This window comes from Myzus persicae, unplaced genomic scaffold (genome assembly GCF_001856785.1).
Source record: "Myzus persicae strain clone G006 unplaced genomic scaffold, MPER_G0061.0, whole genome shotgun sequence".
Lineage (NCBI taxonomy): Eukaryota > Metazoa > Arthropoda > Insecta > Hemiptera > Aphididae > Myzus > Myzus persicae.
The window spans coordinates 1-11,951 of NW_019102746.1; the positions used below are offsets into that span (position 1 = coordinate 1).

Here is an 11,951-nt window from a genome sequence, read left to right on the forward strand (position 1 = left end):
TTCAATAAAATTATAACAATAATTAATTTGTCTACGAGTAAATTCATTTGATTCGACCCTTGTCAACCGAACTCCATATCTGGATCGCAACAGATTGTTGAAGGGAATCACAAATTAAAAAAAAATAACAATTATATTTACACAATTAGGTACATATAATTATTTAAACTATAAATCTTTATATTTTCTTTAGACCATCATTGAATATAGTTGTAAAAATAAATCACTGTATAAAATTCCATTAAAATCATAAAAATGAGATGGCATATAAAAGTGATTTTTAATGGTAAAACACCAAAAGATTGTAAAAAAATAAAATACACAATTGATAAAATTATTAAATAATAAAAGAAAAAACAATTAAAAAGTTTCAACAGTTAATAGTAATAAAAGATCTTAAACATAATAATAATTTATAATTAAAACGTAAAAAAATAGTTACAATTATTTTATGATATTCAACATTTTGCAGACCTGAATTGTGGCGAAGAGATCAGATTCAAAACACTTTTGACATTTGGAGCCAATGTACCACGTAGGCCGTGTTGATGGCAGCACCATTAATTTCTTATCTATTTTGTGAGTTTTGTACCTTCTGTTCAGTGAATCCATCATGTATTTGAAGTCTGCAGCAATTGGATTGCTTTTAAAATACTAAAACACAATAAGATATAAATTATTACATAGTATTATCTGTATATAATTTAATAAAAAAAAGTAAGACTGCTCTGCTGTATACTAGTTATCCAGTATGTTGTTGTTATAGATGTGTTATATTTAAATAAAATGATAAATCATTGCATAAAAAAACGATTCTGTGCAGGAACGTCGTGTCATTTTAGCATACTTGTATAAATAATCAAATTTAACAATTAATAAAAATCAAAAATATCTCATTGCTATAATAGAAATAATAGAGTAACTTTCGTTTTTTGATGAAGATGGAAAAACTTGTTGGGAATTTTCTGTTAAAATTGTTAAAATGTCTTATTAAATTAGAATTAGTATTTTTAATTTTTATTAGATTTGAAAAGAAAAACTATTATGTATTTCTAACTTCAAATAACATTTTCGGTATTTTGATAATATTTGTCAACATTTGAAAAATGCATATAAAAAATGATTGTGCCCATGCATCTTAAACTGCTATTAAAGCATCTTATGAGGAGCCTTGGGTTAAATTGTCCTCCTTCTTTCTTACTTAAAAAATGAATTTACAAGAATAATTTTAAAAAAATTCTCAAAATTATAAATAAAAGGTTTAGGCTACAGCAAAAATTTTTAAAAACTATAATTGAAGACCATTTATTATAAACACTTTTTTTGATGGCTACCTAAATACTAGACAGTCTGGTAAATATTATTTTTTAATTTGACACAGTTAATAAATAAAATTGTGTATGGATGTTTACTGAGTATACAATGATTTACCTGTTTCTTTTCAGGGTCTTGCAAAACTATCCATATCAAGGTGGCAATTAAACAAAATAGTTTATTTGCTGAACCAAATTTGCCACAGCTCATCTTCATCATTTTGATAAGCTCTTTGATCATGTCAGCATTTACAGTTCTCTGTAAATAAATCCAAGTATGGGTGACTAACTATTCTTTAATAAACATCCATGATAAAACAATTAAGTAATTTAACTCACTGTCCAAATGATCCATGATGTTTCATGGTACCTAAGCAAATTGATGAGTACCCGGATGGCAGGTTCACGAGCCTCAATGCTCGGTTGTGATTGGTTAGAATACTGCAGGAAACGGAAAATGTAATCTACAATCACACCATCAGCTGTCTTCATACATAGCTCTTTGGATAACGACGTACATGTGTCTAAAACGTAACAAATTTGAATTTTATAAAGAGACCACAGGTTTGGGAGTAAAATGCATTTAAGTTTACACTCACCCAAATTCCAAAAGACTGTGGCAAGTTCTTTGTATGAGTATTCGTTTCTCTTTTGCTTGTTTAATATCTTCACAACATCGTTGTGTCTTCTGCCCAACGTCTGGGCACTTCTTCTGGGCATTCTGACAGTATCACGTCGACACTGGTACTTTTTTCGAACGCAGTAACCTCTCCAAAGAGCCTAAAATTACCAACCTAAATTTAAAATTCTGAACCTCGTATAACTATATATACACACCTGTATTTTAGTGACAGCACACGCACGTTTCTGTGTTATTAGCTCATCTCTGATCCTAGGAAATTTCTCGCGAGTTAAAAATCCTCTAACAACTGCTTGTATCTTGGACGCAGCCTTGTTCTTCTCCTACACGTAACAAAATATGATATAATTGATTCATTGAACGCTTTTCAAAAACAATTGACAAGAAAAAATACAACGAAAGAAGGCTACATTTACCAGCTTTAAGTCTGCCTCAAGTTTCCGTTTGGCTGCTAGACTGTGCTTGAGCTGCGGCCACTGGCAGCGTGCTAAGCATCCACGGACATGTGCCTGCAATAAGATAGCTGCCCTGATGGCTCTGCGGTCCCTATACCGTCTCTGCAATACAATAGTGCACAGTCTCAACCGGAGGTAATCCATCCGACCACGTCTTGCTGCAACCATGGCTCTGTAACGAGTTTGCACTGCGACCACAGCTTGTCTCAGGCGCAAGTACTCGAAACGTTCGCAGGTGGTCGGCAGGCATCGGCGCAAAAACCTCTTGATTCTGTTGCTGGCCGCGGCTAACTGGTCACTGTGCGCTTGTAGGTCACGTTTCACAACAGGCCACCTGACGCGTGCCAAATGTCCCCTGGCGCAGGCTTGAAGCAGAACCATTGCGGTGCGTACACGCAAGAACTCTTCTCGCTGTCGTCTCGCGGCCTGGTTGGCCCGAAACCGCTGCTGCACCGTCACAACAGCGACGCGCAGTTTGGCGTACTCGCGGGCCTGCCTACGAGCCCGGAACCAACACTGGACCTTGACCGTAGCAAGTCGCAGCTCCAGAAACTGTCGTCGATCATCTACGGCCAGCCGCCTCATTAGTGTTCGCTTGACGGTGTTGGCGCACCTGGTTAACAGTAGCCGACGGCTGGTCAGCTCAACCATAAGCGATGGCCACTGCAGCTGTCGAAATAAGTGGCCCCTGGCGGCTGCCTGCAGTCCGGCGGCCGTGAACTTTAGTCTCATGTACAAGTGGCGGTCGCGTCTAGCGAGGAGGTTAGCCCTGAACCGCCGCTGAATCGTCAATACGCTGCGCCTGAGCATCAGGTATGCTTCTCGCTGTGTCCGCATGGCCACGTTGGCCCGGTAACGCCTCTGAACGGCCACCACCGAATGCCTAAGCCGTTCGTAACTCAGCCGGTCTTGGGTGGCCGGCAACCGGCGTCGCAGGGCTCGTTTAATCACGTCGGCCGCAAGCACCCGCTCCGTTCGTTCGGCGACCAACCGGTCCCGGACATCAGGCCACATACGCCTGGCCACGTAACCGCGGTACACCTTTTGGATGAACACCGCCGACTGTTTGGCCTTCAGGTACTCACGGCGGCCCGACCTCATAGCGACCTTTGCTCGAAACGTCCGCTGGACGTACACGGTGGCGTATTGCGACGTCGTGTACCATTCCCGCTGCACCATCATCAGATGCTTGGCTCGCCATGCGCGTTGTACGAACAGGGCTGCGGCTTTCACCCTGACAAAGTTGGCTCGGTCTTGGGTCGTCGGAAGGTTTCGTCTCAGCGCCCGTTTCACCGTGTTGGCGGCCGCGACGCGCCTCTCCATATCCGACAGCAACCGTTCTCGCGTCGCCGGCCAACGTTTTCTGGCCACGAAACACCGGAACGTCTTTTGTATCAGCACGGCCGACCGCTGGTAGTTCAAATAGCGTTCTCGGTCTCTTGTCGCCAGCACGTTGGCCCTGAACCGTCTCTGCACAAACACGGTTGCGTTTTTTAAAGCGGTGTAACGTTCCGCATGTAGTTTCATCATTTTGTTTGCGACGTACAGACTTTCAGTGTACAACACTGTATGTTTTAACTTCAAAAACGTCAAGCGGTCTTGGGTTGGCGGCAGGCTTTTCCGCAACACCCGCTTGATCGTGTTTATGGCGTCGACCCGTCTCCCGTTTTCAGACACTAAACGGTTTCGAGCGTCCGGCCAATATTTCCTCATCACGAAACCACGAAACATTTTTTGGACCATTAAAGCCGACCGTTTGGCTTTTAAATAATTTTCGCGTTCTCTTTTCATCGACACGTTGGCCCTGAATAGTCTCTGGACGAATACGGTTGCACTTTTTAGAGCGGCGTAACGTTCTGTATGCAGTTTCGTCATTTTATTTGCAACGTACAGACTTTCGGTATACAACACGGTCCGTTTTAACTTCAAAAAAGTTAAACGGTCTTGTGTCGGTGGCAAGTTCTTTCTCAACAACCGCTTGATAGTATTGGCGGCAGCAATTCGTTTCGTCTTATCCGCAATTAAATTGTTCTTGATTCTAGGCCAGTGTTTCCTCAGTATAAAACCTCGAAACACTTTTTGGATGATTATCGCTGACCGTTTCAATTTTAAATAATTCCGTTGTTCCTTAACCATAGTCATCTTGTTTCTATACTTTTTCTGAACAAACACTACCGTTCTCCTTAAAATTATAAACCGTTTTCGATCTTCTGTCAATAGTTTCAGCTTGTCTTTTAAATAACGTTTGACTGTAGTGGAAGCCGCATGCAACATCTCTCGGTTTTCAACCAGTTCAGCTCGCAATTGAGGCCATTTTTTCCTAATCAAATGGCCTCGAACGCGAGCTTGTATACTAGAGGCGGCCAAGTGACGTTTGGCAATCGTTTTGGCTCGGATTCTCTTGGATATGACCAGTTTCAGACTGCTATTTCTCCACCAATTTTGGATTTTCGTAGCAGCGTTATTATATTTTGGAGTTAAATACTTGTAGATAATCTGCCAGAATAACGATAGGATTTTTTCTCTGTGACCATTCACAATGTCACGAGTGCTTATGTTGCCCTCAACGGATATATGTTCAGATATTCGTGTGAAAGCTAAATTAACATTGTGGATTTTCTGTAACTTTGATATAGCCGGAAGTCTTAGTTTTTGTGACAATGGATTGCCTTTAAATAAAATTTCTACAACTCTGGTAATTCTGGTGCCATCCCTTAGGTCATTTAGAGACTTAACTGCGTAATTCACTTCATCCAAATGTGTTTGTTTATGTGTCAAGTTATAACCAATACTTCGCAGCCGACGAACTATGTCTCCATGTGCAGTCACCATGTCAGCACAAAATCCCATCATTAAGTCGTAGCTACTCTGTGAATAGAAACAAGTATCAATCAGTTGTCGAAAAAGATTTAAAAAAATGGTCAAATCACTAACTTTATATGGTGAGTCCGTTTTGAATAAGCACGGATTATGTCTGATCAATTGTTGTTCTTTAGCGCGATCCAAAAAATATATGAGCATAAATATTTTTCTCAAAATAAACTTTTTCATGGCAGCCTACAGTAAAAAAGGAAATATTATTAAATATTAAAACAGTTTCTGACATTCTATACACAATTCCCATACATTCAATTTAAAATATTCTGTTCAAAATGTAAAACTTTATATAAAATACCATATCTATATTAACACATTGTAAACATCAAAAGCCAATAATCTATGTCAGGGGTCGGTAATCTGAAAAATTAGGTGACATCAAAATATGTCAAGGGCCAAAAAGTAAATATAACATTTTTCACAGGCCACAACTTGAATATACCTTATTTCTTTTTAAACAAAACTGTATAGTCATATCAAAACTAGTTTATCTAAGTTAATAACTGTTAGGCTTAATAATTTAACAAAGTATCTACAAACAACTTTTAATCTACAGTTAGCAGTCCACATTATCTGAGTTGGTGATTTTTGTACAAATTATAAATTTTAATCTTGGGTCAAATGCAGCCCGCGGATTGCCGATCCCTAATCTATGTTATTGTAGCTTCAAATAAAAAAAAACATTAGAAATATTACAAAGTTCATAGAAAATAGAAAAAAATAATAGGTTAATTATGTTTTTACACAAAATCAATAAATTATCCTTTTAAAAGTAGTGACAAAGTCTGTAGATACATTTGTTTTGTATTACTGATGAACATTTATTTTTTATTTTGCCATAAGTACAATAAAATATAAATGGAAGAAACAAATATTTTTTCTTACATTATATGAAGGCAGGTTCACTTGTAGTACAGTAGTTTTGGTAAATTTCTGTTTGACATAATCACTATTAAACAGATTTTTACGAACAAACCAGCCAATGCCATCTAAATCATTAGATCCAGGTTTTACATGAACAATTTGACCATATATAGCTTCCAAGCCAATTCTAAACCATAGCGGATTGTAACATTTTAGCAGATCAATAATTTTTTTCTTTAAACCTAAAAAGAAAATAATAATTATATTTAACCATATAAGTTTAGTTTTAGACTTAGTAACTATAAATAAATAAATCTCACTTAAGTCTAAATGTATTTGACGATCATCTCTTAAAGTAATGAGATCTTTCTCGATTGATACAGTTAATTTTGATAAGACAGATGTTACATTTGAAGATGTAATGAGATTTATCGTGGCTTTGCGCAACGCACTCCATTGTTGTGGTGACTGCCGGTACATTTGTGCTACAAACAGATCCTTTTGGGTGGCAAATTGCATAGGTTTATTTTTATGACATGTCTTGGATGCTTCTACCCAAGCCATAGCTGCTTGCTCTAAGTCACTAGATTGTTCTTCATCTACCAGCTTTTCAGTCGGTGTGAGCATTGCATTTAACCAACGAATCATATCAGATTCTTGGCGGTCTAGCCATTCTGTTTCATAGTATTCAGACCTAAATGGTGTGTATTATTAATAATGTTGGGTAAGTTACTTTTTAAAACTAACTAAGTTACATTACAAGTTACAAAATAAAATAGGTAACTAGATTACTTGTTGGTTACTCAAGAACAAAAGTAATGCGTAACATTACATTTTTACTCAAAAGTAACTAGTTACAATGACGTTACTCTTATGTTAAATAAATGATAATATAATTATGAATTGTTGAAAAAAGCTCCGGCCTACCAATTATAAGCGGTAATCCGTACGACTGTCTGTTAGTATGTTAATGTACATATTTTATCAGGTGATCTAAAAATAAATCAGCTAATAAACTATAAGAGTTGCTGCCTGTATAGGCTGTAATCAATGTTTATAATCAGTTAAAAATTGAAAATAACACCAACACAAAATCGTTTATTTATATAATTTTATTAGATTATACTGAAAAAATGTTGTAATTACATACTAATTAAATTATTAGTATAGTTATATTTTCTGATGCAAATTCGAGGGGAAGGACTGCCTCGTGAAGTAGCACCATGCTATATCCCACTCCAAAAAAAAAAAAAGTTAAATTTATAATGTAACGAGTTCTTCTGCTAAGTTACTTCTCAATAATTAACGTAGTTACTCTTGGTTTACCCAAAAATAATGACAAAGTTACCACAACGTTACTGAAAAATGTAACTTTGTTACAGTAACGAGTAACGCACGTTAAGTTACTATCCAACACTGATTATTAATTAATAAATAATAATGAAAGTTTTAATCCATATAATAATAAAAATGAAATGGTTTTATATATTTTAATTTGTTGTTGAAATTAAAATTATATAATGGTTAATTTTTAGAAAAAATGAAAAAGAAAATTTATTTTATAAAAAAAATGTGATTTAATTTAATTTAACTACGTAAAGAAATTCATGCAATGCACAAATTGAAGAGTTTTTAGTAAAATTTAATCAAATCGTTCTGAATTACAATCATAATAATTATATTTAAAACCTATTTGATGTTAACTTATCCTCGATATTCACATTTTGATTAATAAAATATTACAGTAGTTTAATTAACCAACTAGATATAAATTTTAAAAAATTGTACTCTATCATATTGTAATTTATTGAACATACTACATAATATATTAATGATTTTACTTACATTTTTAAAAATGGGTCTTCAGCATTATTGTGATATACGAGTTGTGGATTCGCTAAGCACTTAAGATATTCATCATACTTATCTAGTTTAGGAGTTTTCAAACGTGTTGTTCGTGGATTTGTACCTTAAACAATATTTATAATTCAATGAGTTTTTTTTAATACATTGTAAGATAATATTATTCAAGGATAGGCTATAACATAAATCTATCATTTTATAAATTGGATTTTAAGCAAGTACTCACACCCATAATCATTGATCCGTAACCTGAATAATGTATAACATTTACTTACTGCATTGTTTCACTTTGTTCTTAGACGTCATTGATGTTTTTGGACTACATTTGTAATAAGGAGAGTGCTTAATAGAAAATGACGGTCTTTTTGGTTTTGTACCACTCCAAGTAATCACTGCAATGTAAAAAAAACTAATAAGACACAGTAATAAATTTAAAATTGCTAATAATATTAGACATATTTATGCTAATCTGTTACTGTACTTGTAGGTTGATGAATAGTATGTGTAGGTGACCATTTGCATTTTTGCTCAAAGTCGATTGATTCAACTTCTGAAGAAGATACAAAAGGTTGTGAGTTGATAGTATGTAATCCATCATTTGTACCACCATTAGTTAATTCATCTTCGGGTGATTTTATGAATTTATTCCAGAGATTCATACACACTTTAGTTGGCTTTTGATTTTCCGGTGTATAAGTCAAAGCTGTGGCTAATTCATCTTGTGGTATAAATATAGAGGAATTTGATAAACTAGAATCTAATAGTCCATCAGTGACATCAAAACTCATTCGGCTATCAAAATTATTAAATTGTTTCTTGACACTAAATGGAGAAAGTAAGTTTTCAGTACTTTTTAATGGTGTTAAACATAAATCATTTAATTGAGAAATGTTCATAATAATTTTGTTTAATGGTTTCTCAAGTGAATCATCACTCATTGAGCTAGAACTATTGTTCAGATTTTTAAAGTTAAAATGTTTATTAAATACGTGATCTTGACGTCTCTGATCTGGACGTTTAATACTGCGTTCAGGACTTTTAAGTATTGTATCTCTACCTAATGAAATCTTTTTTGAAATTGGAAGATTCTCTTTTTCTCCAACTAAATATGTTTGTCGTCTGATAGGCTGTGTTTCTTCACTAATGGGTTCTGGTATATTTGGGGGGTGGTTTTTTACGAGAATAATTCTTTCACTCTTAGAACTAATATGTTTTGTCTTATTCGGCAGTACTTTTTCTAGTCCACATTTTAATTGCTTTTTAGTCAAATTTGAAATTTTTGATTTTGAGGTATTACTCTAAAAATATATTACATGATTACATTTTTAAATTTTTAAAACACGTGTAATAAACCAATCATCAATTAATTATCATGTATTAATTCATTAAATTAACGTACTTTTAAATTTTTGTGTGGAGGACTATTGCAATTCCCCAAAATAACAAAATCATATTTTTTATTATTATCGACTTGTTCTATTCTAATTAATTTACGCATATTTCCATGTCGAGATGGCTGCCAAGTTATTGATAACTCACATTCAGAATTGGGTTCTAATGTGAATTCATAAACATCAAAATAAACACCGTCACTTGGAGGAGGTAAAACAAACTGTAATCATTTGATATATTTATAAAATTATTAGGTAGGTTATTTACTATTATATTCAAGAAAACAATATAATTGGTAGATCCAGTTATTTTAATATAAGTATCAATTTATTCACCTGTCCATGTCTGTCAAGAGGATTGACAACTGTCAAAAATCTCACTGCAATTTCTTTAAGTTTAATGTTGTTGAATTCTACTTGAGTTTGTTTTTGAAATGGTGCTAATACCATACGATAGTTTACAATTGAATCTGTAACATCGTATGGCTCTGATTTAATTTTTTCCGGAGGAGAAAATTCAACCTAAAATAATATAAAATATAATAACTTTAAAATATGGTAGGTCCATAGTATGAATATGATCATCATTCAAAATCATAATTTATCTATCGTTTTTTTCAAATGAATTAGTGCTATTAGGTAATATCAATATTTAAGTATGGGTACGGAGTATGGACATGTGCATAATTTTAAACTCTTTTTAATTTGATTTTAAAAAATTAGGTAGGTTTTTAAAAGAATCCATTGTTTAAAATTAATTATGCTATAAATAACAGTATTTTCCTACAATTTAAGTTATTTAGGGCTTAACGATGCTCATTACAGATAATAAATAATAAATTTGAATTAGAATGATTAACAATAAAATGTGATTATTCTCAACTCACATTTTATTTCATAAGAAACAGTAACCATTATTATTTGAATTGTAATTTTGATTAGGTGTAGAAATACATGGTTAAGAAAAAATAATAATTTGTCTACAGAGTAGCTTACCGTGAACTATAAATACAATATTGTACCTTCTGTATGTAAGTATTAAAAAGTTCCTATTTAATTAGAAAATATATTTAATCTTTAAATATTGAAGTATAGAAATATCATATCATGTATCTAGTCTTGTAACTGGTAATCATAATATTCAAATGTACATTGTGAACATAATTTATGTTGGTTGTTCTTTAGTTTATTAGTTTATTTTAACTCATAGGTAATATCCTATGACCTATCCTCAAATCCAAACTCTCTATTAACAATAAGTTATTAATATACTAATCAATGCTAAACCCTATCTGGGCCTATGGCATCCAAATATGGGGTTGTACTAAGCCCTCCCAAATACGGACTATACAAGCCTTTCAGTCTATCTCCCTTTGCCAAATAACATCTGCGCCATGGCACTTCTCAAACCTTTCACTACACAAAAATCTTAAAATTGAAACAGTCTCTAAAACAGCTAAAAACTACTACAAAAATGTCCGCACCAAAGCAGTTTACCAAACAAATCCATTTATTTCTAACTTAGCTAGTGAATAGCTAATAACCCCGACCCCACGTCCATTAAAAAGACACTGGTGTTGAGATTTCTTGAATCCCGAACTGCACTAATTTAAAAAAAAATAAAACTCTCCACCCCAAGTTAGAGGGTATCCACACTGGTGGGCCTCCCTCCTCACGCAATTTCACGTTATGTTCCTTATATTTTATCAAATTTACTTATTGTATTGAATATAAATATTACAGATTGTAAACATTCTATTTTATCCAAAAAAAAGGTAGTAGGTACCTAATTGTTTTGAATCTTACGTTTTTTTGGCACCTAACCAACAATTTTCAAGGAATATAGTCAGTTTTTAAATATTCTATGATAAAACAGATATTATTTTTATCACCAATAACCTTTTACAAGAAGAGACCTGTTTTGGTTTGATTTACACGGCAGGACAACGGTATCAAATAGGATTTTATTGAAAAAATTGTGTATAGGATCAATGAACCAATATGCAGTAAAATACAATTGCAGTGATTATACGTGCATAATACAAAGGAATTGGTCCAGATACTCACTACAAACTTGGCCATTGTGACTGGTCGGCGGGGTGTTCGTAATTTCACGTTACATTCATCTCGTGGCAGGTAGGAGATTTAAATAAAAAATTAAAAACAAACTCAAACAACACAAAAACCGAAAATAAAATATCAACACCGTAGACGATAATAATATTGGTAAAATAATGATAAATGATAGTATTTAATCTTGTATTCAAATAATCGTGGACGAAACTCGTTCCAGTGCCGCCGTGCCGGTTGTCGTCGCCATGTGATAATAGTATTGAATGAAACGACGGCGTAATAACAACAACAATTATAATTTATAATACAGACTGGTTTGTTGCAGCAGCGCGCGGACTGGAAATTAGAATTTATTAGTCTCGCCGTCCGTCATACCACTCACACCGTCCGGACGGAAATTCCGTTAAATTGCTATTAAAAACAAATCGACTTCCACCGCGGTAGCAGCTGATGCCGTCGAGGACACGAGGCGAAG

General features: G+C 34.2%; 1 protein-coding gene across 3 annotated transcripts; it reads right to left on the reverse strand.

Annotated features, from left to right (window-relative positions):
- Positions 1–256: 256 nt before the first annotated feature.
- LOC111033075 (protein abnormal spindle-like) lies at positions 257–11,951 on the reverse strand. Of its 3 annotated transcripts, XM_022313662.1 has the most exons (15): positions 11,471–11,947; positions 9,740–9,925; positions 9,412–9,624; positions 8,494–9,310; positions 8,288–8,404; positions 7,995–8,118; positions 6,470–6,843; positions 6,171–6,391; positions 5,343–5,465; positions 2,370–5,276; positions 2,151–2,276; positions 1,913–2,093; positions 1,653–1,837; positions 1,432–1,572; positions 257–654 (listed from the first exon to the last, which is right to left on the reverse strand). In XM_022313662.1, the coding sequence occupies exons 1-15, from the start codon at positions 11,483–11,485 to the stop codon at positions 445–447; spliced, it is 5,940 nt and encodes a 1,979-aa protein (XP_022169354.1). In that variant the 5' UTR covers positions 11,486–11,947; the 3' UTR covers positions 257–444. The 3 variants fall into 3 exon arrangements, 2 of the variants coding, with proteins under 2 accessions (XP_022169354.1, XP_022169355.1); XR_002604367.1 differs by lacking the exons at positions 257–654; positions 1,432–1,572 and having other exon boundaries at positions 1,724–1,837; positions 2,149–2,276; positions 11,471–11,951; XM_022313663.1 differs by lacking the exons at positions 9,412–9,624; positions 9,740–9,925; positions 11,471–11,947 and having other exon boundaries at positions 8,288–8,421; positions 8,494–8,653.

Bases quoted from the DNA above. Each gene is read 5' to 3' on its own strand.
- LOC111033075 (XM_022313662.1), bottom strand. The intron at 9,625-9,739 runs GTGAATAAATTG...AAATGATTACAG, and splicing joins CTCTTGACAGACATGGACAG to TTTGTTTTACCTCCTCCAAG. The intron at 2,094-2,150 runs GTGTGTATATAT...TGGTAATTTTAG, and splicing joins GTGCTGTCACTAAAATACAG to GCTCTTTGGAGAGGTTACTG.